Source organism: Crocodylus siamensis, chromosome 11, assembly GCF_052110815.1.
Source record: "Crocodylus siamensis isolate JL-2025a chromosome 11, ASM5211081v1, whole genome shotgun sequence".
Lineage (NCBI taxonomy): Eukaryota > Metazoa > Chordata > Crocodylia > Crocodylidae > Crocodylus > Crocodylus siamensis.
The window spans coordinates 64,260,564-64,288,490 of NC_143405.1; the positions used below are offsets into that span (position 1 = coordinate 64,260,564).

General features: G+C 42.9%; 1 protein-coding gene across 11 annotated transcripts in view; it reads left to right on the forward strand.

The window, feature by feature from the left end:
- CADPS (calcium dependent secretion activator) overlaps positions 1-27,927 on the forward strand; it is a 248,776-nt gene that overhangs the window by 154,660 nt on the left and 66,189 nt on the right. For 2 of the 11 annotated variants that reach the window (XM_090022832.1, XM_090022836.1), the window contains exons 12-18: positions 109-245; positions 4,977-5,164; positions 15,615-15,716; positions 16,805-16,868; positions 17,449-17,572; positions 19,917-19,985; positions 20,845-20,862. In XM_090022832.1, the coding sequence (XP_089878958.1) occupies positions 109-245; positions 4,977-5,164; positions 15,615-15,716; positions 16,805-16,868; positions 17,449-17,572; positions 19,917-19,985; positions 20,845-20,862 (702 nt within the window). Of the gene's footprint in view, positions 1-108; positions 246-4,976; positions 5,165-6,203; positions 6,366-15,614; positions 15,717-16,804; positions 16,869-17,448; positions 17,573-19,916; positions 19,986-20,844; positions 20,863-26,691; positions 26,797-27,927 lie in introns of all 11 variants that reach the window. The other 9 variants (XM_090022835.1, XM_090022830.1, XM_090022837.1 and 6 more) reach the window with 6 other exon arrangements.

Here is a 27,927-nt window from a genome sequence, read left to right on the forward strand (position 1 = left end):
TGCTTCATATTGTATATTGGTTGGGGGGGCGGGTTCTGTTTTGCATGTCAAATAAAATGTGCTATATTTCTCTAAATGGTGTCTTTCTCTATATGTATAAATGAACAGATGCAGATAGAGCTCAAAAGCATGGCATGGATGAATTTATCTCTTCCAACCCCTGTAACTTTGACCACGCTTCACTCTTTGAGATGGTTCAGCGCCTCACTTTGGACCACAGACTTAATGATTCCTATTCTTGTCTGGCAAGTATATTCTTTGGTCTATAGCGATATTAAAGTCAGAGCTCATGCAAGCCACTCCCTTGCTGACAAAGGAGTGACCACTGCTTACACCAGATATAAATTTGACCTGAAGGGCTCTGTTTGTAAGACACTATGTACGGTGACCTTCCTGTTGTATTGGTGCAGTAACAATGCCGTGTTTGTCCTTTGCATTTGGCTTTTTTGCAGTGCTCGTTCCCTGCAAAGTCAAACATGTGCAGGGGAAATGTTGCAAACAGCAGCAATAACATTTTGCATTTTCCAGTGCTGCCTTGCAGAGTTGTGGGACTGAAAGACCAGGGGCGACGAACCTGCCCGGTTCCCCCACCTGCCACAGCGGTGTCATGCCAAGAAGGGATGTGGCCTAGAGATGGTCTAGGCTTGTAAGCCGGGGTCCCACAGAGCTGACTGCTGGGGCAAGGTGAAGTTAGCAGATGTTCAGCCAGTGACGAGCAGCATAATCCAGACTCAGTCCTGTTGACTAAGTCGCAATGACTTTCCCATGCAGGAGATGCAGGGCCCAGGCCATTATCTTATAACGAAAATAATATCAAGGCATCCAGTTAGGACTTTTGTGATTTGGCTGCACAGTGCTTAATACAGTAGAAACCTGGTTCTGGATAGGTGTCCTTAGGCATCAAATAAAATGAAAGTATAAGAGGCTGTCAGTGGATTTGGGGAGATTTTGGTGAAGACTGGGAAGCAACGTACAAGCTTTGACTTGTTGGACAGTCCTGATCTAGCTGAATAAAGTCAATGGGTGTCTTTTAGGGACTTCAGAGGGTTTCAGATCAGGCCTGAAATGAAGGTGACAGTCTAGGGAGCCCTGTTCTCCTTCAAGGCAGCCCTTGCAGGAGCCTTAAACCCTGGGGCTCTGCCCTGGTTCAGCGACGGTGACCAGGGACCTTGACCATGACCTTCAGAGCGTGCGTAGGAGCCCGGGCATGGGACCTCTGCTAGTTGCCCATCATGCACAAGGAAAGCCCAATGTGCTGAAAGTCATCACCTCCTACCAGTAGCACAGGCCCTGAAAAGGAGGAAGCAATAACTCCTCTAAGCAGCACCCAGCTGTCAGGAGGATTCAACACCCTTTTTCTTTTTCACCTGACCAGACTCTCCCTACCGCACTGCTCTTTTTATATTTTCTCCATAAACCGCTTTTCTCCTTCCCGGGAATAAGTGAATGGCTAGTGGTGAAAAGAAGGGCAGTGGATTTTGAGGAGGGAGCTCTCCTGTTTTAACAAGCTATATGGAAAACCAGATAGGAAAGGACCCTCCCAGCTTCAGAGAATCAGTCCAAGGTACAGAGAGAAAGTCCTGGGAGAACAAGAGCAGCTGCCATTCACACCACCATAGCTCTTGATTAGGGGGTTTGTTGGTTAAGTTGATTAAGGGATGAGGAAGTAACACAGGACAGCCCAGACTCCTCTCTGTCCTCATAGACCTTAGTTGCTACATGTCGTTCCCTAAAGAGAACAAGCCAGCTGAGTTTGGGGGGCAACCTGTCTGCTCATCTTGGGGAAACACCAGGAGAAGGAGGAGAGCCATGCCAAGGAGGGAAGGGGGTGGGGTGGCGACCTGCTCCGGGGCAGGGCAGAGTTGGGAGAAAACTTCCCTACGTACCACACAGGGGACTTAAGTGAGTCGTATTGACAGACTAGGTGGGGACATATATCCAACCCCCTTGGTCCTTTGGAGCAATCAGCCTCTCTTCCCTGTTGTCCTCCTCCGAGGAAGGCTGTCCAGAAGATGGTGCTGGGCTATCTCCAGCTGCATTGGGATTCAGCAGGTTTCCTTCCTCCCTCTTAGCATGGGTTTGCGCTAGGTGCAAAACTGAAATGATGCAGACCTCGAACGCTTGTTTTTCCTCCTTGGGAAGAGGATCCAGATGTTCCTGTTAAGCCTGCCAAAAGATTTTCATACCGCTGGCTGGGAGGATTTGTTAACTGGCCTGTGCAGTCTTATAGATGCGGTTTTGTGGTGGGGTCCTCTCCAGACGTTTTGTGGCAGAGCCCTTTCCAGATGTTTTCCAGCCTTTTACACTTCCCATAGAGGTCTTTTCTCCTGTGCGTCTTCTTGAGGGGGTGCACATGTTTAGGAGGAGCCTGCAGAGGAGGCTATGGTGGCTGTGGTGCCCCAGCCTGATGGATGGAGAGGGATGCTCAGCTCTGCCTCCCTGCCATGGAGCCCGGATGATTCAGTCTCATTACTTTCCCACTGTCTGACTGAGACAGGCATCTGTATGAAAACAAACTGGCTGTGACTCATCTCAGATAAGGCAGAAATGATGCTTGCTGGCAGCAGAAAGCGTTCTGGGGAAAGGGCAGAGAAGTATTGTCTGCACCATTTGTTGCGTGCGTCTGCCAACCCTTCACCGGAGGCCTGGTGGTAGGGCCTTGGTCTCCTCCTGGGTTTACAGCCACTATTGAACTTCAGGGTAGAAGAGGCGACTTTCCTTTTGGGGCCAGGACGCTGCCTGAATCTTGACCCCAAAGTTGCACCCCAAAGGCGTGCTCACATTGAACTTCTGTACTCTTCTTGAGGCCAGTTTGCAGTTCATCCAGCATCCTGATACCTGAGCCCCCTGGTCTCCCCCAGTGGCTGGCTCCCCAGATTGCAGCGTGCCATTTAGTCAGAGGACAAGCTATCATGTACTTCCAGCTTACCCCAGTCTAACAAGAGGTTTCCGCACACTTGCCTCAATTCGGAGAAGTCGGCTCCGGTTTTGGAGCTGTTTCTGCTAAGCTTTCCTGAGGCTCGTGTTCAGTCAGCTACGGAAATGCCCTCATAAAATATGCCGTGCTGCATCTTCTGCCAGGCACACGTCGCTTTAAGACGTCTGTCCTACCCTTTCTGAGCTGAGCGTGAAGCAATGACTTGGAGAAAAAGAGCAGCCTCTGTGGCTGCAGACGTGAGGACGTGCATGAGCTTCCATGGCCTGGAAAGCGGTGCAAATAACTCTTGTGGCCTTGGCTCCAAAGTCGTCATTCAGCCCAACCCCCAAAGTGATATCCAGGCCCCTCCAGACCGAACCGAATGGGAGTCTCCCCATTGTCTTCAGCGGGGTCAGGATTTCAGTCTGCATGGGGGCTCAGGTATGCTTCAGTACAGCCTGAAACGTGTGCACCCCGGTAGTCATGCATATGCTTAATGATTGTGTTGGGGTGTTCTTGTGCTCCTGTTCCCTGCTCTACAAAGCCCTGAGCTTGGTGGGGGGAAAAGGAGAGGAGAATAAATGATCATAGCATGTAACAAAAAGAAACGCAGACTAACAGAAGGAAACATATTCTCAGCCTGGAATGAAGGCTTGCAAAAACCAGCAAAAACGAGGAGGATAAAAAACCCTGCCAAAAAATGGACTTCTACCATGGTGCCCCTTCCCCATAGCTCAGTATCTTAATTTTGTAGCGTGCACTTTCTGGTGATCCCAGAACTGTATCTATTTCCTATATCTGTAATTTTCCCCCTCATTATTTCAATTCTTTTCTCAATCTGTCTTGGAGTTGGCCCAATAAGGATGAGCAAATCCCTTTCGATGCCTTTGAGCTCTTAATTGATATTTCTTCAACTCTTTTCAAAGCAGCTATTTTGGCATCTAGAAAAGATTTGGTGTCATCTGAGTGGTAGAAAATATATCTTAATCTTTCACAGCAGTGTTGTTTCTGAGATGTAGCATTTGGGGTAGCAGATGGGGTGGCAACGAAGTTGCCTATAGGGGCAGTGCACGCCTCAACTACTCTCCCGCCCGCTGCAGGAACTTTTCAATTAAATGATGAAAGATTTTGCAGCCGGATGCATTCCAGAGCTGCATCTTATCAGTTGTGTAGCACCCACATTTCCATGTAAATATTGATGGTTTTGCAGCGTTTTGAAAAGCATTGTGTGAGAACAGTCGTATCTGAGCTAGGGGCTTTTGCAAATGGGTGGGGTATCTTCTACACATATTGTCCCCAGAGAGTCCCCGTAGCTTCATGCTACCTCAGCTGGGGTGGCTGAGGTCACCAGGAGCATGGTGACTTCACACCTGAGGCCCGATCTCACGGGCACTAAGGCAGAAGTGCCAAAATGGCTCAAAGTTGAGCTGGATGTTAAAAGAAAGAAGTAACAAAGCCACTTCCAGGTTTATCAATTTTGACCTTAGAGACTTTAATAGGTGGGATCCAATCTGAGTTGCTGCTCACAGAAATGAGGAATATGTGATATTTCCATTTTCAGGACTGTGGACCCTTATTTAGGTGTCTTAAGTGCATTTCTATACTTGATAAATGTTGCGATAAAGTCGCTCCCTGTTTTGATCAGGAGAGGAACATCATCTTGGTCACGGCTGAATGTACAATATCCTCCCAAAAGCAAGGACATTGCCTCTTTGTGCTGGTGGGATATACAAATCTTTGTCTTTCCTGAAAAATAAAAGAACTTTTTGATGATAGAAATTGAACACTGACCCTAATCTCCATTCTTCAGCATTTGGAATAACCTTTTCTTTTAAAGTTGGTGCTTTTCATTGGAGTTATAGCAGGTGTATATTGGGTGTTTTATGCCACACGGTGTGCATCATTTGAACTGAAAAATGCAGGCCCCAATCTCTTTGCCTTTTACCTGCCGTTCGGTTTGTAGCATGGGGTAGAGCAGCTGAGAATTTCGTCTCCAGAGCAAATAACTCTTGCGTTCAACAACCTTTATTTAAAATCAAGTCTCTTTATTTCTAAACAGGGCTGGTTCAGTCCTGGCCAGGTATTTGTGCTAGATGAGTATTGTGCACGTAATGGAGTCAGAGGCTGTCACAGACATCTCTGCTACCTCCGAGATTTACTTGAACGCGCAGAAAACGGAGCTATGATTGATCCCACCTTGCTTCACTACAGCTTTGCCTTTTGTGCATCCCATGTTCATGGCAACAGGTAAGGAATTATTCCTATTTAGCTGCTAAATGCCAGCAAGGGATGGCTTTATAAACTAGGTTTCCTTCGATAATGCACAACAGCCCCCAATTTGTTGTCATACTGGATGTTTGGCAGCAGCACTGGTGGTGGCATGATTGGTGTGTTTGTTTGTTTCTCTCCTTGTTTAAATGTAAGCAATAGAAATGTGCATTCAGATCCAGAATGATGGTATTTTAAGTTGTAACCCACAAACCTGTTACATGCAATTCTGGATACCGGAGAGGTGGGTGAAGCGCCTGTCACTGTTATACACAGCACACATGGAACTAGATCGTCTGCTATGTCGGCAGCTGTTAATAAATGAGAGGGTCCAGTGAAATGCCACAGGTCAAATGATCAGAAGCACGTCAATCCCATTTACAAAAGTCACATAGGCAATTAGGAGCTGGAGTCTCATTAGAAGTCAGTGGGACTTTGGTTCCTCAATCACATAGGCATTGTTCAAAATATCAAGCCACATCTCGCTGTTACAGAGCTGGTTTAAGTTCATACCTTGCCAATTCCATGCTCAAATACAGCAAAGCTTCTGTGATCAGGAAGTGTAGCTCTATGAAGTTTCCTTTCCTCTGTGCATTTTATTAACAGCTACAGGAGCTGTTGCAGCTTCTTACTCCAATTTTTTTTTCAATTTGCATCATTTAGCCAAAGCTATTGTGCCCTATTCTATATGTGTCACTGAGGAAGAGAGTGCCATAAAATAATTGTGTTTTTTGTAAACTCTCGGGTAAACATCCCCCTGAATTATGACATGCATTGTCTGGATTTCATATTGTGAGACTGCCATTCAATTCACAGTTGGTTTTCTACATCTTGTCATGGAGGCAGATTCTGTTTCCTTAATTTTGTTTGAGTTCTGACTTTCTTTTGCAAGTTTCTGCTTTGTGTTTTTAGTTGGATCATTTTCATTTCTTTGTTCTTGCTTTCTTCTGTTTCTTTTACTTTTGCTGCTGACTTCACCCCCTTCCCTTCACCCTTCCCTTGAAATCATTCCCCAAAGCCAACTGCTGACTGAGTTGCTTGGTGGGTCACAGCCAAGTGCAGACAGCGAGGGGGCCAAATCTAACCCCTCTACCACTGAACTGGAGACAAAAAGGGATTCCAAAAAGGAGTCCAAAAAAAGGAAAGATTCCAAGTCCCAGCCGAATCCAGAGCCAAAAAGGTAAGTGAGAGAGCACGAGCAGTGCACAGGACTGTATTGTGTGGTATGTAGGCACCCGTCCGTCCCAGAGCACATGGGGCACTTGGCATTTCCAATACTTGCATAGTTCCAGAGCTGTGCAAATCCCCATGTAATGATCCAGTTGTAAAAAGGCTCCCAGCACTTTGGGCAGCTATGCCATTGCAGTTTCTTTCCAAATGGGGGTGTGACAAATAGGCTATCTAGAAATGACCTCAACAGAAGTGAATCGGGGAAGATGCTGCCAAAACAAGAGTGCTTGTCATGACGAGGTTATTATCAGCTGTTCACTGCTCCTTAGCCCTACTTCTTCTTTACACAGAATGCATCATGGCTCTGCGTATAGAAGAGGATCCATGTTTGGAGCCTGATTCAAAACCCACTGAAATCAATGGATTTTTAATTCAGACCATAGAGCAGCCAGGAACTCTGCTGACCCTGGTGTAACAGAGCAGCGCATCTATGTCAATGGTGTGGCAGGTTAAACTAAGTGTCTATGGATAACTACCCTGCCTTGTTGGCTCTGGGAGAAGGCTGCCCTGGATTAAAACCAGCAGGCAGAAAAGCAGCAGTCTGTAAACTCGTTGTCTGCCCCACTCCCAAGGCAGCAGGACCCCAGTTTTAGATGTGTTCTCTAGGTGCTACTTGCAAGGCCAGTAATAACACAAAAAGGGCATTTCTGTGAATGCAGCAATTTTTAAAAGAATATTCACGCATCGTGAAGGGAAGGTTGGGTTTTGCTGTCACTCTCCTTCCTTTTTGCTGTAACCAAATCATTAGCAGATGTCTAATTAGAAATCAAAAGGCTGAAGGTTGCAGGTCCTGTTTGCTCACAGTTGTCTGTTCTCCCCAGGGGAAAACACACACCTTGCTATTTAATGAAAGCATTTTATTGAGAGGGGCATATGAATGTGACTTTATTTAAAACCTGGAAGTTACTCATTTCACTTGGAGGGCAAACGGCCCCCCCCAAAACAACCAAACCCCTCTGCTGTTAGTTTAGCTTCCTCTGGAACAAGGTTGGCTGTCAGTTGAAATGTGCCGTGTCGGTAATGAAGGTCGAGCGGAGAGATAATTCCATGTGGCTATCAATCCCCTATATTAGCAATAGACAGTGATGGAGCTGAGGTGGGTTGTCTGTTTGTATTGTGTTTGTGTAAGGTCAGACAGTGAGACAACAGTAGCTTGCAGTCAGTGAGAAAGTGCAGAGAGAATGTGATTCAGATGTTCAGGACAGCCCGAAGGAGAGGACTGACAGCATGACAGGCCGTCATGGAGAAGCGACTAACTAGCTGCTGTCCAAGGTCCTGCTTCATGAATACAGCCGCGGTAGCCGATCAGTGTCAGCGCAGGACGGGGACAAAACGGCGGCTGTGCAGAATACACCTCTAGCTTTGCTCTGACCTCCTTGCTGTATCATGTGCAATGGGGGGAAAAAAGCAATATTGACGATATTTGGGGTATTTGTTTGCAAGCTGGAAGTTTTTTTGTTTTTTTGTTTTTATCTGCTGCCATGGTCGTTATACTTGTGAAAGCTTCGAATGCCCACTCCAGAGGAAGATGAGGTTCTTTGGATAAATCTGATATCTTTTATTAGACCAACTCAAATATACTAACTAATAAAAGATATCAGATGTACCCAAAGAGCCTTGTCTGCCTCTGTCCTTAGACCAACACCTCTGTAACACTCCAGAGGAAGGAAGGTAAATCCTTTCCATCCCCATAACAGATTCCACTGAGTTCTGGTCATATTTTTACCCATGCCTTTAAAATACAAAAGGGGAAAAATAAAATTAAAAGTGTCATTTTTTATTATTCTAGGTTTTACATTCTGCCCGCATCTGCCTGTCTGGCATACATGCATGTCACAGTTGGAGAAACCAAGAATGTGTGTGCCCAAAGCTGCTAAAGTCTAGAGTAATTACCTATTACCACTGCTAGTTGAAGTTCGCTGAAATGAAGGAAATTGTGACCTTCTAGCGACATTATCATAGTACTTTGGAACCAGGTTTCAGTGAGCGCAAGTAAATTCTGCCAGCTTGAAAAATTTAGCCAGTTTAAAGACAGGAATTCTCCAAAACTGGTACAAATCTCTCCAACCTAAGAGTGGTTGGAAAGATATGAGTATATACTGTGTCATTCAAATCTGTAGTGATATCTGTTGATTTTAGTTCTTTTGCATGGTCCCCATTTCTGTGGCATTTGACAATATTAATCCTTTAGTATAACTGCGGTGGTCCTTTAATATAACTGTGTTCTAAAAAGATTAAAGATCACCACAATAGGTGTAAAATGGAGTTTCATCCATTTTTAAAAGGATTATATGACATGGTTGCCTCTGATAACTGCAGGCTGGGCTCTAAGATCCAGGGGCTCCCTTCCAGTCCTGAAATATTTTTATTGTAACCTCCGTGGGTATCACAGTGCACTGATCCCTCTTCAACAGATGGGGAGCAGAGGCACGGAATAACTGTGCCATGAGCCCATCCTTCTACCAGAAACACAATCAGTCCAGCCAATAGAAAGTTAACAACCTGGTGGAAGTGCACAGTGGAGCAAGGGCTGGAGCGCAGGTCTCCTGTGTCTGAAGTGCGTGTCCTAGATGCTAAACAGAATAGGTGTTTTTTTTATTTTTAAGGTGTTGTCTTGGCTGTAAGTATGGCTGTTTCTACTTGAACTGTGCAATAGCAGTAACATCTTTTTTTTTTTAAATGGTAACAGCTGGTTGAAATGGTGCTGCTTTTCTGGGTTTGGGTATATTTTTGTCCTAGTCAATTGAAAACAGAATGGAAATTTTGAATTTTTAAATATTAAGGACTGGCTGGCTTGTCTGATAGTTGGGCATTGACTTCCTCATCACTTGGACCCCATGTTGAATAGATTCTCCCCTAGTAGAGAATGGAAGTTGGTCATCGGTATCTGATAATTGTTCAGTGACCTGGACTGAGTTGGGGCTGTCTGTTTGAGCCACCAAGAGTCTGCCCAGCCAACAGTATCACAAATATTGTCCAGTTTTTGCACACTAGGGAGTCAGTGCATTTCCTGCTCTAGATTCAGTTTATTTTCAGAAACATTACATTTACTTTCAGGGAGAAAACAAAATTGGCACCCCTTGCAATTATTTAATTTGCAGTTGTAAGATCAGGAAAAATATGACTGCTTGAAAAAAAATCTCTGGACCATGCATCATTAAATATGTCTGTAATAGTTTTAGAGATTTCTTAATTATATTCTAATAAACTATTTGACTGGTCTTGCTCAATGGCAAGACTTTGCAAGGGCTAGATTAAAATGGAGAAAAAATGTTTTTGTAATTGGAAAAAAACAAAAAAACAAATTAAAATGCAATAGAAATTTCATAAACTTTTGGCCAGTTCTACATGTTCCTAATATCTCAAGATGCTCTCCTGGAGTCTAAAGTTATTCTTGGATTAATATTTCCATAATATCATGTTGATGCATTTTAACAGAAAGTCATGGGTTAACAAAGCCGTGCGACGTGTAGTCCAGTAGTCCTCGTTATATCACAGCTCCAAATACTAACCAGATGCACGATAGGTATGCACTCACGCTGCTGCGGACACGCTCTTGACTTCTTCACAATACAAGCTGTTATATTGGCTGAGATGATGAGCGGTGTCTGTGAGCCTCAGCTAAAGTGCTTTGCATTAACTACTGACATGCTTCGTTACAATGGGTTTCGGGTGTCAGTGTTCGGCATCCATTCGTTCCAGCCATGGTACATCAAGGATGCATATTGCACTTCTAAAGCAATGAGCCTTGAATCAGATCACAAAGCACCACAGCACGAGGTGAAATTAGAAGTGAAAATCAAGCAAAAGTTATAGCAGCAAAGCAGTTCTCTTTCTTAATGCTGCCTAGTGTCATGAATGAAGGGTAGGCACTGGGGCTATTTTTAAAATCCCACTCAGAAAAGATGGAGAGAAGAAAATCCCAAAGGAAAATCGGCTTTTTAAACAGCGTGTAGTGCATCACGTAGATTCACAAGACTCAGGCAAATCTGGCCAGTCCTTTCAAGGAATCCGGGTGCAAGTCCCAGCAAAGCTAGCAGGGTTGCTTGCAGACCTCCCTTTTGGGGGTTAATGCCTTACCATCGTCAGTGATATTAACTGTATCCCGTGAGCTGTGCCTGGCTGTAAAAGGCAGGGAGCTGGAGAGAGCGACTGCTTTATCGTTGAGTTGTCTTTTGTTAGTTAAAATCAGTCTTTTGGCATTGATTTTTGACATGGTTTCTTTTATCAGGTCTGCTCTGTGTGTCGGTGGGTGTAGCACATGCAGAGGTTTATTCCCTGTTTGTAGAGAAGAATTTCCCCAGTGATACAGCATAGACTCGTTCAACCCAAAAGGTGTAAAAGACAATGTCTTTTCTTTTCTAAGTGACTTCAGTGTTTCAAACAGGCTAATGTCAAAGAGATTAACCCAAAGGAGCTATACTGTAGATGTATAATTGCATACAAATGCATGCTATTGCTTCATGTATTAGTCTTTGTTAAAAAATCATTTTGATATATTTGTTTTAGCAGCAAAACCAGCCCTGGAGGCATACGGGGTATAATTAGAAAAGGGCATGGTGGGGGAGGTATGGCTTATGGAATGAAGCATTGGCCTTAGGATCACAGGTCCTAATTATAATTTATAATTAACCCCGTGGTTTTTCACAAACAGTCTAAACTAAAAGCAGAAGCAAAATTTACTTTTTAAGAGAGGGAAAAATGTTTAATTTTGCAATTTCCTTTTTTACAAAATTGTTTTGAAACTTTAAAGTTCAAGGTCCAACATATAAAACTGGACATAGGCAGATGACAAATAACTAAAAGTTTTCATGTTAAATATTTATAGTGAAAGCAGACATATGTGTAGGCTGTACTGTAAGCCTATGACAGAAAGTCTTTTCTAAAAAGGTGCCATTTGGGGCTTGTTTTAATATACATATTAATATCCGTTTCGCTATGTATGCCATACTTTCAGAGACAGGATGAATAGAGTATTGGTAAAAAAAGATCTGTTATCATTCAGATCTGAGGCATTCGTGTTGTTGTATGTTGACATTAATCCAAAGAGAGAGACATGGGCACCGTGTGCTGACTGCATGGATCTCTAAACATCTACATATAGGTTTTTATTTAAAACAAATACGGGTGCAATACCTCTTTCACAATTTGTCGTCTCCAATTCCTTATCGTTGTCCAGACCGCTATAACATACATGCCCTCTGTGTGTGCACGTTCATTTTCTATCGTTGCGTGGTAGCTAGACATAACTGCAGAAATTTTACTAGCTGCAGAAAGCTGTGATTCTATATGTAAAATAAATATCAAATTTAAAGTTGACAGGAAACCTTTGTTGAATAAAAATAACTAGTACCAGCTGGAAAAATAAATTAATTTATGAGGCTTGACCTTCTCTTGAGGATGTCTTTACAAACCATCAGCTGTGTATTGGAATTGTCTAGGACACAAATGAGTATGAAATTATAGCAAGGCTAGCTTATATAACCTTTCTTGCCCTTTGCCGAAAGAAAAATAAATATGCTTCCTCCAAATGATTCAGTTTTTAAGATGCATTTGACTTTAATGATTTGTGTTTAATTAGGTTTTAAAAAATCAAGTTAATAAATTGAGTGCAAGGCTTTTGGTGCTGTTTATATAGTTCTATCTATATCCCTGCATTTGTCACTAATTAATGAGTTCCTAATGCTTCAGCTTCTGGGGAGATGAGCAACAAAAATTAACATAACTAGTAAATCTGAAGATGTGCAGCTGGGTGATAGTATTTGAAATTTGACAAAAACATTGCAAGTATTATTATTTGTGACATGGCTCAAGATGGGAGATTGTGAGGAGAGTAAAGATGACAGAACTGGTGCTAACCACTGTGACAACAACTTGAAAAGCAGCCGACATGACATCTTTCCTATCATGCTGCCGAAAATGTCAACTTTGTGAAGGACAGTGAGAAAATGGTTTGCCGAAAATTTGAAAGGTAGATTCAAGAGATGCTCATCATGTCAGATGTAATATAGTCCACAGCTGTTTGAGAAAGGAAGTCCTTGCAGTTGTGATGGCTCGCAGTTGGCAGGCCCTTCCAGACATCCGTGCCGCTCCAAAAATGGCTACAGTTGACCTGTAGATTGTCTCAAGTTTGCAGCAGCATGATATACAGGAGCGAGTGGTAGTTTATAGCATGCCATTCTGCAGCGCAAGGCACTGTGCAGAAGGAAACCTTGCACTTGGGTTAAAATGCCCATGGTTGGCACCCTGGCTTCCAAAAAGGCATGACAAAAATGCAAGGCCTAATATTTTAGTGCAAACAAAGTGTGGTGGATGCTATTTTTAAAAAGGCTTTCTCTTCTTGCAGCTAGGTGGGTAGGTTTATATCTCAATGCAGTCGGTTAAGGCATTATATCTTAATCTGGATAAGCTCAAGGATATTAACTCTGAACTAGAAAAGCACAGGGCTGCTCGCAGACCCATCTGGAGTTTTCATTTGGGCCATCCTTTCAAATGAAAACTGCCAAAGCACAGAAAATGCAGCCTGCTACCTCAAACTTGCAGGATGCTGCTGTGCCAGGGCATTGCAAGAGGCTGGAATCGGTGCTAAATGGCCTGATGCATCCACATGCAAGCCCGCTGTAGTCAGTGGAAAGCCTTCCTTTGCATGCATGAGTTTTGGATTGACCTGGGCAAATGCCATGGGCCCAGATCTGCTCCCTCTGAAGTCAGTAGAAAATGGGCTGGAGTGCTGAAAGCCATGCCCTCTGCAGGCAGACAGCCATATTGTTTAAATAAACTTTATAATTGAAGAATAAAACTAGATTTGAACCAAAAGATTTTTTTTGGACATTTTAAAAAAGAAAGGGTCCTACCTAGTTGAGCTGGCTCTTGGCATACGTGCCAGTCCCATCACCTGTAGTGGGCTTGAATTTTGTCAAACATTTTGAGAAAGAAAGAGCCCTACCTAGCTGAGCTGGCTCTTGCCACATGTGTCACTGCTTGGAAAACAAGCCTGCATTTAGGCTCACCTGACATCTTGCATGACCTTTAAGTAAATCTCTGTCACTTGAGGGTTTATTGACCCAACCTGCGGTCACTACACTTCCTTAACTTTTCCAGCCCGCTAGAAAATGGTGGCAAGTGCTTTCAGCCTCATTTTCTGCTGTTCCTACCATAACGATTTCCCGGGAGCTGTTGAGAACATTGGAGTGGCCAAAAGTCAAAGCCAAACTTGAAACTGCCCTTTTGCTAGGCAGCGTTCAGCAAGGAGCATCTTGAAAAACATGCTGCTCCCGTTGCAAGCAAACTGGATTCCCCCAGGTGCCCAGAAGGGCTCCCGTGCATACCTGAGGGCCGGCGCGTGCACGCAGCCTGCATGCTAACCACGGGGAAGTCAAAATGCACGGAGCATCTTCAGCTGCTATTTTTTAAATTCCAGATCTAATTAGTTTCTCATGGCTTTCCTGCTTCTTCAGAATAACTAGACCTAATTAGGTACTAATGAGACCAAATTTATATTTCCAAAATTATTTTAAAAAAAAAAAATCTGTTCCCCAGCTGAGATGATATTGCCTAAATTCAACTTAAATTCATTTTTATTTGCAGCTGACATAGGGAAATAAATAGGCAAATAGGAGTTTCTAATGGAAAGGCTGATTTAAATTTAAATGCATCCATTGTAAAATTTGGGCCTCTCTGTTCTGGGCTTAACTTGTGTTATTTAATTTCTGGTTAGCACTTAGAGGAAGGCAATGAAAAGTCCATTGCGATTTTGTTAGGATCTCTGCTTGTGTTTTTAAGAAATACATTTCTACCTGTATTGTAACATCAGAGCTAATATTTGTCATATTAAGAGCTTTCTGCATGTAAGGTCAATAAGAGATGACTGTACAGATTGTATGGGGTTTTTTTCATTTTTAGAAGGTTGGGGGGTTTTTTGTTGTTTTTTTTTTAGTTTAGGGCCTTTTGATTCTTTAAAAGGAAAATAAAGCTAACCAATTAACCCCTGACAGGAGGTTCATTAGAAGCTTTGTAATCCCTTGCCAAGTCATTTGTATAAACGAACCAGTCTAGTACTAAGGATTTACACAGCTTAAGCTGAACACTGGAGGAGGCCTTTTAGTAAGCACATTTGTTCAGTTTTAAGACTTCTTCCCTTGCCTGAAAAGAGACTGTGCCGGTGTAGGGTACACAGTCATACATCAATCCCTACACTTTTCTTGTCAATAATAGAGAGCAGTGATGTTGATTGTCTAGGCTCCTGATTTCTTTGGTGGATGGTTTAGACTAGCCCTCTACACTCGCCGTGGATTATAACGTGGAGTATATTTTAACGGGGGGAGGAGGAAGCAGCAGGGGGCGGGGGCAGCCGGTATCTGCCTTCACGTAGGTATAAATCCAGAGTTTGTTTAAATCAGCAGAGTAACGAGGGCTTCGAGACAAGGAGAGGAAGCAATCGGCACGGGGACTGTCCACATCCCCTAACTGCTCCACAAGAAAAGCAGGGCAGGAAATGTTTGTTTGCACACTGTGCTCGGAGGAAGATGCAAAATACCCCACGGGAGCTGTGCCTGGCAGCCTCGTTCATAATACAGTCCTGTGCACTGATGAAAGAAGAGCACCTGGCAATTATTCATCCAGGAGCCGATTAAATCATTAATTGCTTAGTACTGTAATGTGTTACATTACTGAAAAAGAGATTTTGCTCTTAAATGCAAGCTGATATTTAGACACATTTCTGTATGCGAGACTAACTGCTCCCTCCTTTTACGGGAAGGAAATGAATGTGCTTATTATCTGTGAGTTTAATATCAGTGTGGTTTGTGGGGGTTTTTACTGTGAATCCCTTTTTGCTTTGATAATGTTGCAGAGCCTTTTTTTTCTATGGAAATTATTTGTCCATTTAATGGAGCAGTGGGTCTGATCCTGCAGTCTCCGCTGAGTGAAAGTTTCCATTGTAGTCAGTACCGTACATGCATATTTAAGAAAGAACCACGTTGTTTTGTTTTATTTTCTGCAATGTGCAGAAAAGCAATGATTTTGCTATTGAAAAGCATACATGCTACAAAGTGCTCCCTCCCCTAGCATGTCCATTATATTCTGGTTCTAATAGTCGATGATCCCCGTTTCCAGAAAATGCAGTATCTTGTTTGCTGTACAGATGACTTACCGGGGTCATGGGGTGGCATTTGGGTCATTCATGGCATTTTTCCTTCAGGCCTGATGGAATAGGAACCGTAACGGTAGACGAGAAGGAGCGTTTTGAAGAAATCAAGGAAAGGCTCCGTTTACTCCTGGAGAATCAAATCACGCATTTTAGGTAAAGACAAGCTTACAGCTTATAGCAAAGGAGGGTGCATTTCCTCTAGTTTCTGTCCCACAGACACGGCATCTTAGAAACTAAATTTCCAAGGCAGCAACTTCTTATCTCTCTGCAAAAGCAGCATGCACAGTGTCAAACAACTGAGCATGTTGTGGATGCTGCAGAAGGCACAAATGTGTTTGCAGCTGATTAGCAGAAGTTGCAGTCCTTTGAGGTATTTCAGCATGTCTTGCCCACATGGGCCTCAGATATGGTGAGGACTCAGACCAGACCAATAATTTTAATGCAATACTGAAACACCCTGCGTCTTATTTCTTGCCCTTTCCCATCCATCCCCTTCTGCTTAATAGCAGTCTTTCCCCACCTCCCCCAAATGTAAAGACAGACAGTTATTGTTTTTCTTGCCCCCAGGGATGGTATAATTATGGGAACAACAGATACCACCCGCCTTTATAGGTGATAAGATCCCCTCTGACAAAGGGGCCTTTTCGTGCAGTGGTCATCCCCAATTCTCCAGATGAGGGCTGACATAAAGCTTCATGAAAATCAAATGCCACTTTCAAAAATAAAGTAGTTAGTTCAAGCAATTAGTTATGGCCCGAGATTATGATGGGATCAGTAGTTTCCCAGCTTGAAGTCACTTATCCCGTCCTTTTTTGGGAGCCCCTTTTCCCTTTTATTGCAATGAAATGGTATTTAACCCCTTCCTGGTAGAGCTAGACACTCTCCCTCTCCCAGCTGACAGCCAGATCTAATGAGCTGGAAGACTACCTACTCTTACCAGTCACCCGTCATTTCATTTCCCCGCTGACGGGAGCCTCGGGCTCCATCCTTCAGACTGCAGATCGGGGCACACGGACAGTTTCTGAGAGTTTCTACCAAAGAGTGAGGGACCTAATCTGATTCAAGCACCAGGCCCTGAGCCAAGGAGCGGAGGGTCTCACTCTGTCAGGCAGGAGCAGAGGGCCCACCTGTCCCATTTCAGAGAGCGTCTTTCTGATTGTGTCACCATTCAGCTTACTGGCACATCTGAGCCAGTAAGCCCCGAGCACCCAACTAATCTTTCAAATCATATGTTTTTCTAGGTATTGCTTTCCATTTGGCAGACCAGAAGGTGCATTAAAAGCTACCCTCTCGCTACTGGAAAGGGTAAGCATAAGAATAACAAGGCTGTTTTAAAATCCTGTAGGCATACACAGTCCCCCATGCAGGAGAGTTTCCGTGGCCTTAAGGTATGCGCATATGCACAGGTCGGACTAGCTAATGCTGCATTATTAATTATGTCAATTGGTTGATGTTGCAATTATATGAATGAGAGCAGCTGATGGAGAATTTTGAATGTTATGAACCTAATTTTCCCTTTCACAAAACCACTTTTTTTCCTTTGGACATGATAGTCTATGGACTCGGGGTCATGCTGCTCTAATACTGGCATAACGAGGTAGAGTCAGTCTTTTTAAGCGTTATGTTAAATGGTTCCAAAAAAGCTTCCCATCTGCAATAAAGCACTTGGACTGCATCGTCTGTGGGGCCAGAATCGGCCACTTCTGGACCCAAAAGCCAGAGTTCCTACCATCTGAACCACAAGATCGAGCCCTGTAGTCAGGGACCAGCAGCCAGGCTGCGTGAGCAGTGGAAATGCATGAATTTGTTGAGCATACAAAAAATCCACAGTGATCAATTATGTGAATGCCTGATGCCACAACAAATCAGTTTTTCTTATGTCAAGGTCCTTATGAAAGACATAGTTACTCCAGTTCCTCAAGAGGAGGTAAAAACAGTCATCCGTAGATGCTTGGAGCAGGCAGCTTTAGTCAACTATACTCGACTATCAGAGTATGCCAAAATTGAAGGTAAGGCAATTTCTTTGTGACATTACAATTTTGCAGTGTTTCTAGGTGGGGACTATGGCTGGCAGCTGTTTTAAAAAAAAAATTAAATACTTTTTTCCACTTGAACAGAAAACAGAATTGGCTATGGAGCATTCTTGCAGTGTTGATTTGTTTAAAAGCGATGGAGAGTAGAGGCTGGGTAAAATACTTCTTTTTCTGGGGGGGGAAAAAGAGATGAAACAGTTAACAGACTCCCAGCTTCATTTGATTGTTAGTGCATTTGGCCAGTGGTACAGCATTCATACGCGTGTCATCGTTTTAAAAAACAAATTAAGAAATACATGGGATGTCATCTTCATAGCTGGAAAGTAAAATGCAACTAATTGCTTGTGACATTGGAGTGCAGGGAACAATCGAAATACAAGACTCAAAAACAAACAAAAAAAAGCTTTCTCTCTGCTTATTGGGTTGTAGAAAACTTAAAATGTCTTTTGCTGGATAGTGTTTCATTGCCTTTCCTTTGTGCCTAGTGGAAGTCATTGATCGTTGGTCCCATACTTGCATCAGATTTCATTCTTGTCACTCTAAATCCAACGTCGCTGATATTACTGACCTTTTAAGTTATGGGGGAATAATAACTGGTGACCAGAGACACATGTAGCCATCAAAAAGACATTTTAAAACTTGCCAGAGGATATATTGTTTGTTGGAGCGCTATAATTCAATAGATGATTACATGTTAATCACTTTTCATTGTTACCTTGTTGGCTGCTATTCAACAATCTGAAATTCCTGAACAACTTCTTCTGTGCCGATAACTGAGAACTCTGCTCACAATGAAGTGTATGTTCTGCGGTGGTGTTGTGTGAGATTTAAGAGGCTTTCCTAAAGCTAGATCCATGTTGTATGTCTCTCAGATATTACAGAAAGTGAAGAAATCCCTATATGATTTGCTCCTGGTTCTTGCTTATATGAGGAACTGGGTTATAACGCATCAAATTGTCCAGGTGCTGTACATGACATGTCCTCTCTTTTTCTATTTTTTTCTGTCTGACGATGCAAATTGTGTACCAGTGGTAATGAATTCGTTGTTATGCATCCAGTGAGAAACACTTAAGAATTGGGCACTAAAAGGATGTTTATCAACTCTTGACTTGGTAATGAGTGACAAAAATAGAGAAGGAATGGAGGTTTAATAAGCACTGTATTATCAGGCAATTTATCGAAGCACTCAACTTCACAGGATATTTTAATTGGTGTTTTCTGTAAAATGCAATGTTTAAATATACTTGACAAGGACGGAGAAGGACTCGGAGTGAAAACAACTTTTGTTTTGATGGCTGCTGCTACCAAATGCTGGCTTCCCTAGGTCTCTGTGCAAATATCCCTAACCCGTTGGTAAGATTTGCTCTCTTCTTTCAGATAAATCTATGCAAAAAACAAACTTTATGATCTGTAAGTAAAAATGCATTCATTTCCAAAGTAGAACAGTTAGTGTGTACTTTCCTTTTGTGCCTCAATTCTTCTTGGTTGTGTTAATTATCTGCCCTCCTTTTTGCACTGTGACTTTTAGGTCTGGGGATACTTTGAAGCAACAAACTTTTTTTTTCCAGCTACCTTTTCAGAGAAATTCTTCATTCCACACTACTTGCTCTCTTCTGCTTCTCTCCTCCCTTATTCGTGATTGGCCACAGCCACTTTTCTATGTTGCCGCTATAAAAGTGGTTGTGACACCAATTTCAAAGCATGCTGGGATTGTTACTCCAAACAACCCAACATCCGCCAGCTGCATGCATCAGGTTTTCTTTCATGAGCATAGTCCACGACAAGGTACAAACCAGTTCGCTTCCAAAAGAGTTGCCTCCATGAGATGCCTTTGTCTACGCAGCATGCGATTTTGAAACCAAAACGGTTTAAACTTGGCCATCTGAGCATTTCAGAAATTCCTGGCGGCGCAGGAGGAAATATTAGCAGCAGAACTGCTTGAGGCTATGTTTATGAAGAAATACCTGCAAAAGCCTTAGATACTGAAGGCCAAAACCCTTAGTATCTCGGAGCCTTAATTCAATGGAATTCTACTTCCTTCTATTCATGATGTTTGGATCATTATATTCTTGCAAACAATCCAGAATAAACCTCTACAATCATGGTCACAACCTCTTCTGTGACTCATGGGCATGCTGAATGGTTAATCCAATAGATCTCCAATTTTAAAGCTCTCCTTTTTTTTTTTCCTTTTATCCTATGTGTACCCCAAAATACTCTACAGCTATTTTCCTCTTAAGCTAATATAAAGTTTTCCTCTGACCTATAACCTCTTTACCTCTGACCTAAGCCTCTTGCATGCCCAAATCCTCTTTTATAGGGAAAAAGAGAGAAATGTATGAGCATCCTGTCTTCTGCTTGGCCTCTCAAGTGATGGATTTAACCATTCGTGAGTACCTACCACCCTCCTCTCCATGCTGTCTTCACTCTTTCTGTTTTCATTACTCCAAGAAAATCCAGATCCAAACCAACTCACTTTCCTTGCTTCAAGTCTTTTAGCATTGGCTTGTCTGTTGCTTCTGTCTGTGAAACCCAGTGTGAGAAGTCCAGTCACTTTTTATCAGCCTAAAACAGGTTAGGCAATTAAGCCATTTGTTTGTGATGAACTCCGATTGTCTGTAAGTTTTTTCAGTTTATTCTTTATGTCTGTGACCTGAATGCATTTTTACTTTGCTTCTGTGTAACCCCAATTTGTAAAGTGCTTGTCACTGGTACACAATCAAAAGGTAGCAGCTACACTGGGAAACAATGAGCTAGAGGTCAGATAAAGGACATTTGGAAAAAGGCATCCCTTTTCCAGTATATACGATCTTGAAATGCTCCTGTATATAAGATCATATAAAGCTGTCCTTTCTCTGTACATCAGATCTTACATGTCTTCCGTCTGTTCTCTCTCAAGCAGAAATGCTTTTATTTGTTCTCTCTCCAGATTTTTTTATTTATTCTTTTACACCAAGCTCTGGCTGGGACATGCAAACTTAGCGGTCGTATGTTCCCAGAGCTTAGCTCACTGAGTTCACTAATTTTCTATTCGTGCAGCATTTTCTTTCACCCCTGTGAAAGGAGCCGTTTTGGTGATGCCATGCTTCTGGGTGGTGGGAGTGAAGGGGGCAACTTTTTTTTTTCCTTTTCAAATGTCATATATCACGCATAACTGCAGGGCATTTTGGTCCACTTGCTCATTAATCCTGCATATCTGTTCTTGTTTCTCTCTCTTCTCTCCTTGTCGCTCTCTCTCTTTCATATAGAGAATCAAAAGGATGCAGGTGAACAATTGTATATGCATTATAAATTGCTAGGACTGTTGAGTTATATATATATATATCTTTGTTTTCTTTCATAGCTCCTTAAGATATGTACTCCTATAGACTGAAAACGGAGTTGCCATAATACTTAAGGAGTTAATTTGTGCTGTCTCGACATACATAATCTCTTTTACGCGTGCCTCAGGGTAGAGTATAGAGCAGAGCTCATTTATAGTGAAAGGACACCGTGATGAGGAGACAGGTTTTCAGTGAATAGACATCTATCCCGATAGAAGAAAAAGTTTCCTGTTTTCCAAAGGAACTAAAACTACTTTTTGACGCAGAAAAGTCCAGATGATTTGGCCTGCCATTTGAACACTGAATGAGCACCTTTATGACTCAACTAATGTTCATTTTTGTTTTTCACATCTTCTGTTTGATGCCCTCCTGGGAAGAATGGTTTTTTGTTAATGTGTAACTAACAACACCCAGTCAGACAAAAGTTGTGTTTGTCTTTTGTTCGTAACCTGTGGTGACTTGTAACGAAGCCGGGGCAGGACTCAGACCTTTCCACTCCAATTCTTTTCGGTAGTGCTGCTGGACTGGTGTCACTTTTTTCATGACTCTTACATATCAGGGTTAATGGTTTGACAGTTCTTGACATGTCAACCATTAGTTTCTTTTTCCGAAATAATTTTGACGGTTGTTTTCTCGTTCCCCCTGAAAGGATAACATTGATTTCAGAATAATTTCCAGAAAAGGAATTAGTTTAGAAAGAGATGCAAAGTCTTAGGCCAGCTCCTGTTTTGGTTTCCACAGGTGTATCTTGCATGGACAGCCAAATCTAGCCCGGCACCTTGTTTCGTCACCGTGGTGTTAACTTCAGGTCCTAATAAGAAAGCAACATCCATTACAAAATGTACAGGTTTTGCTCTTTGCCCAAATATAGGCACAAAAACAAAACAAATCATGTTGTATCTGTGGGCCCATTCATCCCCAATAATTACCTTAGATCCTAGTGTGTCAGTACAATTAAGGACATAGAGCATCATTGTTTTTCAGACCAGAGGCAGATATACCACCTATTTTGCATTTGGGAAATAAGTGCTACCTTTCAAAGGGCGCTATTTAGTTGCGAATAAAACCAGCTTCTGTGTTGCCTGAACGCAGTGAAAGACCACAAAAACCCTAATCCTACTTGCGTTGCTCCCTTAAACCACCCTTTGTTTGTACTGGTTTCTTTAAGGGAGTTTGGCTTGTCAGGTAAGCAGGATTTGGTCTTAAAATCAAGAAACGAAGCGTTGGCTTGCTTTTCCTCAAGTCAAATGTAAAATGTGACTGCTCTCAATTGTATTGCAATCGCAGTGAGACTAAAAATACAACGCTGAAAACAAGACACCCACAGATATCTCCCCATCTAATTCCCCATCTTTCCTGAAGAGCTCTTAGCCCCTTGTGTTCTCTTAAAAACGTGGTTTTTAAATAGAACATTCAACAGACAAATATGCTAAAGCAATTAAAAATGAATAATTTGTGCTTATTAATCAAGCAAAAATTGCTAGCACTCAGATGAAGGCATACAAAACCCTAAAATAGGGTTGTGCTCTGTCTCCTTATGGAAACCGGGAATCCACTGTTCCTTTAGGACAGAATGACGGCGGTAGAGCAGTGCCCCGGCAGGCCAGGGTGTGTGAAATGCAACGCATTGTCATCCAGAAATGCCACAGGTGTGACATGGGTCTCATTTACACTGAGGCTATGAAAAGGGTTCAGTCTTCACCAAAGGTTTGTTGTCTTCGGTGCACGGCAAAGAAGAGGGGCAAGTGGTGGGTGGGGATAGCAACTAACAGTGACTGGACAAGAAGGGACCAAGGACATAAATGATGTCTTTACGTTTAAGCTTCTGAATATAGCAGCTTCAGCAGCAAGCAGAAACCAGCTCAGGGGCTACTTGGTCTGCTGCAGTGTCAGTGTTTCTACTCTTCCCTTCACCCCCTCCTAAAGCACGACAGGGTTCAGCCTTTGCCAGAGTCCCCAAACCCTTCTCTGGTGAGCAGATACCATCCCCATCCAACCTATCTCTTTCCCATGGCATTAGTAACAGCCCCTACAATGATTCCCTGGGCCATGATCATAGCAGCAGCAATGCTAACTCAGCCCCTCCGCTCCCCTTCTGCTGCTCAGCTGAAACCCCAGGCATGCCGTACTGGGGTGGGATGGGCAACCGTTGCATGGAGCATCCCTGGCAGCAGGATGCAGTCCCCGCACTCCGCCTGCCCCATCTCGGGGCAGGGAAGAGCATCCAGTTGCTTGACTATTTGGGAGAGCAAATCTGCTTTGAGAGAGGCATCTTGGCATTGAAGGGAAATGGGTATGGGGGTCTCACTGCCCCATCCTCCAGACCTAGAACTTCCTACTTTAAATGCTGGAGGCTGCAAGCGAGAGATGGACGGTGGAAAAAACCCTGGTCAGACCCAGCCCATGGGAAGTGCAGAGTCCATTCTCCACCCCCATTTTTTACGCGCCAGTGTGAGCCGGGTGAATTAAGTGCATCGTTTTCAATGTGTGTTAAATGAATTCAGGTCAGGCTCTCTCCCGCTCTTCCCAGCTTCAGTTTGAGCAGTCTGGGTTCACCGGCCAGCTTTGTAGGGAGCTCAGACTGGAAAGCCACACGCGCCAATTCATGAAATCTGCAGCTCGGTTTCAGTTTGTGAATCCATTGGGAATTCATAAAATTAAAAAAAAAAGATTTTTCAAATAAATGGGAAGAAGAAATAAAGGCAAGGGGATTGCAGTCTGCAGGCTGGTAGTGAGCACAGAAAAAGAGGCTGAATTCTTGAAATAAATTCTTGCTCACTCCTCTGTAATTCTCACTCCCTTTTGCATGTTTGCTTCAGCCTCATGATGTCCTGCCACCCCATTCCTTTTATTAATTGAAGCAGTATTCAACTGTTTTTAACTAAAAACCCATAACTTGGCCCTCTGGAGCTCACCTTATCTATACATTGTCAATGATGAGAGTTATTTAGACGGGACAATTCCCAAGGACTGGTGATTCCTAAGGTGGTCATCTTCTCCCCACACCATCTTGCTGTTACATATTTTATCCAATGCCTCTTTAATGCAAAATGCATGAGCAGTCTGTGGGCCTCAGGACCAGTCCCAGCTCCCCCCATTGCAGAGGGAGTGCTCTAGCCGCTAGGACATGCAAAAGACCACCTCTACCCACTCTTCCTGCCATGTTTTTTAATGTAGGTGGGTGCAAACAATGCACTTTATGCTCAGCTTGAAGCAGTCGTTGTTTCTGGCATGTTCTGAGTTGCCAGTGCCTACCACCCTGGGCCCTCCATGGGATTTGGGTACACAGTGGTACCTAGCTGCTAGTCCCTACCAGTCTTAGACATGGTACAGGGAGAGGTACCAGCTCCAGAGGGACCAGTCCAGGGTAGACACGATGATGGGATTTCTTCCAGAGCTCCAAAAGATAAGAGAAACAGATAAGTTGAAACCTGTTCCCTGTTCCCCCCAGACGATGGTGAAGACTACAGTTGTCAGGTTCATTCAGGCGCTAAATAAGAGGCCAGGACTTGGCTCTTAACAATCAAAGTGACCAGAAGCATTAACTGATGGTTGACTTGGTGGGCAGTTTGGCCTCATTGTCATAAACCTGCCTCGTACGTGCCCCAAAATCTCTCCCAAATTGGTTGTGATTTGGCCTGGATTTATTTTTTTTCCCCAGGAGAAGGCTGCAATGGGACACACTAGTTAGTGTTGCATTATATTTGGTGGAGCTGACTGAACCCACGCAGACCCTAGGGGTAGATAGATGGAGGCTGAATTGAGACCACAGCTGTCCACTGTCCGACAAAAGTCCTTCAAGCTGCCTTGTGTGTGTATCTGAACAGCCACAGGGTAGGGCCTGCTGCTGTATTAGCAAGCTTTCCTCTCTTTTCTCCCATCCTTCTGTTCTAACTGGTGTCTTCCCCACAAAAATAGAAAACAAGGGAGGTTGCACAAGGACCCAGACGGCAGGGAAGTCTGAAATGCATTTCTCCTCTGGGTCACTGCAGCGTCCACATCTGTAGCCATAGCAGTGGTTATGACTAGCTGCAAAATCTGTCAGCTTCCCGCAGGGCTTGCCAAGCTGCATGCTTCTCCTGGATGTGATTATTTTTTTCCCTTGGCCTCGGTACCATTTTTGAGGAATCGTCTCTCTTTGACACCCTGGTCACATGAGAGCGCCCTGTTTGGGAACCTAATAGATGAAGTTGTTTGGGGATGTTGCATTAGGACCCAAGGTCCAATAATCTCCTGTTAGAACCACTTCCTTTCCCCGGAGATTGATGCAAACTGCCCTTGGCAGTGATGTGCTGTGGGCATTGCACATGGGCTAAGCCATAGTGTGTGCCCATATTCTTGTTCACCGTATGAATCAGGAAGGACTTCTTGAGCATTGTTGCCCAAACACATGTCACTTTATGCTGTAATGATATAAGAAATGGTTCTGGGGAGAGGACCCCTCTGCTAGCTGACAAATAATGACCAGGCCATTTCTGGAAATGAATGAATAGATGTGTTTAAACTTTTAGAAGCAAAAAAAAGAAGAAAAAAAAACAGCCCGGTATTTTTTTAAACCTAGGTTCTGTCTTATTGACTCTGTTCAGCTGTGCAATGATTTAATGTGTATGTGTGTGTGTCTGTACATTAAGAGATGCATCCAACTTTTACTCTTTAGCGAGTGTTTGCTAGGGTATTGTTACTATGCTCTGATCATTTCCATAATACTACAAGAATCCCAAAAAAGAAAAATGAGAAACCCACTTTGTATGAACCAGAAGCCAAACTCTTCTTCACCTAGAAAACACAAGGAAAAATGGGAAGGACTTTTGGCAATAGGCTGTCCAGATAAATATGCCAGATTCCTTGCAAACACAATTATTAGAACTAGTCACGCTGCTGTACTCAGGCGATTAAAAGCTGCTCTTAAATGTTGATAAGAACTATAGTATCAGCACAGTCGCTATATGTGATCGGCGGTATATGCGTGTGTGTTTAGAAGGAAAGGCTATTTTCTTAGATTTTCTGCTTTGCTGATATTGTAAACTATATGACAGATGGGTCAAGTCCTGATTGCCGCATTCTAACATTTGGAATAGCAAGTAACATATTTGATAGAGCTGGCAAGTTCTTATATATGATTCAACCCAGAATATAAAAGCCACTAGAATTCCAAGTCAAAAATAATTAAATGAGCTGGAAACAATCAGGAACCACACATTTTTAAGTGACAGATTTTTTTACATGTTTAAATTGCACAAAGAATGCAAGAATATCTTATAGCTCCCTTTCACCAACAGTGGTGTTTAAGTCTAAAATCTGTAACTGGTATTTGCAAAGCAATTAATTCCTGTGTTGTTATGTTAGTATGAAATCTTAAAGCAGGCATGGGAACCCTAGCTTTAGGTAACAGCTCTTTCCTTTGAGGGGGGGGACTCAAGCAATGATAGTATATCACATTTCTCCAACACAAGAGTTAACTAAATGATTATACTAAACTCTTCCTTTAGCACTTGGCTACATGAAATACAATTAGCATCCACTTTGAATTTTAAGTGTTCTGGTTGCAAAGTGCAGTACATTAGGATCTGCAGACTTCCCAAATATTTGTTGTTAAATGGTGTCATAATTGTGTAATCCTTTCAGTCCCAATAAGCCAAAAACAGCAGCTTATTCCATTGGTATTTTATCATTTCTGCTTATGTTTCTTTCAAAGTTTCCATCTTTGTCTCACTGTGTGTAAAGTCACGTGTCTCTTTACTTTTGGTGTCTCTCTCCATCACTTGCAAACAGCTCGTCCATCCAAGCCTAAGCCACCGGCTGGGCCACCACCCTCCACTCAAATGCAGCCTAACATGATAAATCAGATGCGCAAAGGCATGCCTAGACAAACACCAAGTACTGTAATAGTCTTCCTTTCTTCTATTTAACAGTGTACTAGCTTAGCAGTTTCTCGCTACTCTAGTTTAGCTTAATATTAGAAAGCTATTTCTAACACGAGGCTTTTGCAACTATCTGTAGGCTTTTAGAAATTTAGAGATAGCATTTATTTCAAAATGTCCACATTTTTTTGTCTAGCAATGTCTGACATATGCAACATTTTCAAATATCAACGTCAGCACAAAATAACATTGTTGTTGCATAACATTTTGCATGATAACTATAAATATGTATGAGCTTTAAACGATGGTGTATGAAATGTTTGATAAGTATATCGTATACGTTTCATTTAACTGTCAGTGCTCCAGCTATTTTAACAGAATATTCTGATGTATAGTAACTTACCCAGGGAAATATTTAAAATAAGAAAAAAAAAATTAAGATTGACATCTGCTGGCTGCCAAAGTTGTATAAGCATCAATATTTTCTTTAAAGACAGCATCTCCGAGCAGTTGTTCTTATTAACACTTTTGTCTTTTAGTTGTGTTGGAGAGCAGATCACTGCCACGAGCGAGTGTAGGCCTCATCCTGCTCCCCTTGAAAGCAATGGCAACACTCCCAGTCACGTCTGTGACGTAGAATCGGGGGCAACATGTTCTGGAAAGTTTTTAGCAGCCTGTTGTTGCACAAAAGAAAGAAGAGGCAGTTCTCAGCTTCTGTTGAGGAGCTTGAGTGAATGATGGAAAGAAAGAGGACTTAATAACTGGCCCTCTGTTTGGTATTCACTTAAGACAAATTTTGAAAGAGAAGGCAGGAGGATGTGTGGGGGGGACAATGCTCATATTGATGGGCCAAACCAACAAAACATTTAATGCAGTTGCACAAGCGCTTTGGCATGTCAATGAAAGCAAAGGGATTAAGCGCCTGCAGCTCCCCGGATCTTGTTGGATACAGAGATACTCAATGCTGCCAAAAAACAGGCTGCAGACCTATGCCCCGGTGCCTAGACGTGGATGTAGTACCCTGAGTTCCAGCTACCGATTTTGAAAATCTCAGCCACGACTTAACAGAAAGCTCAGCAACTTTCAGGATGTAATCAAAGACGGGTCTAATAGGGAAGATTTTGAGAGAGTGGTGAAAACCTGACCC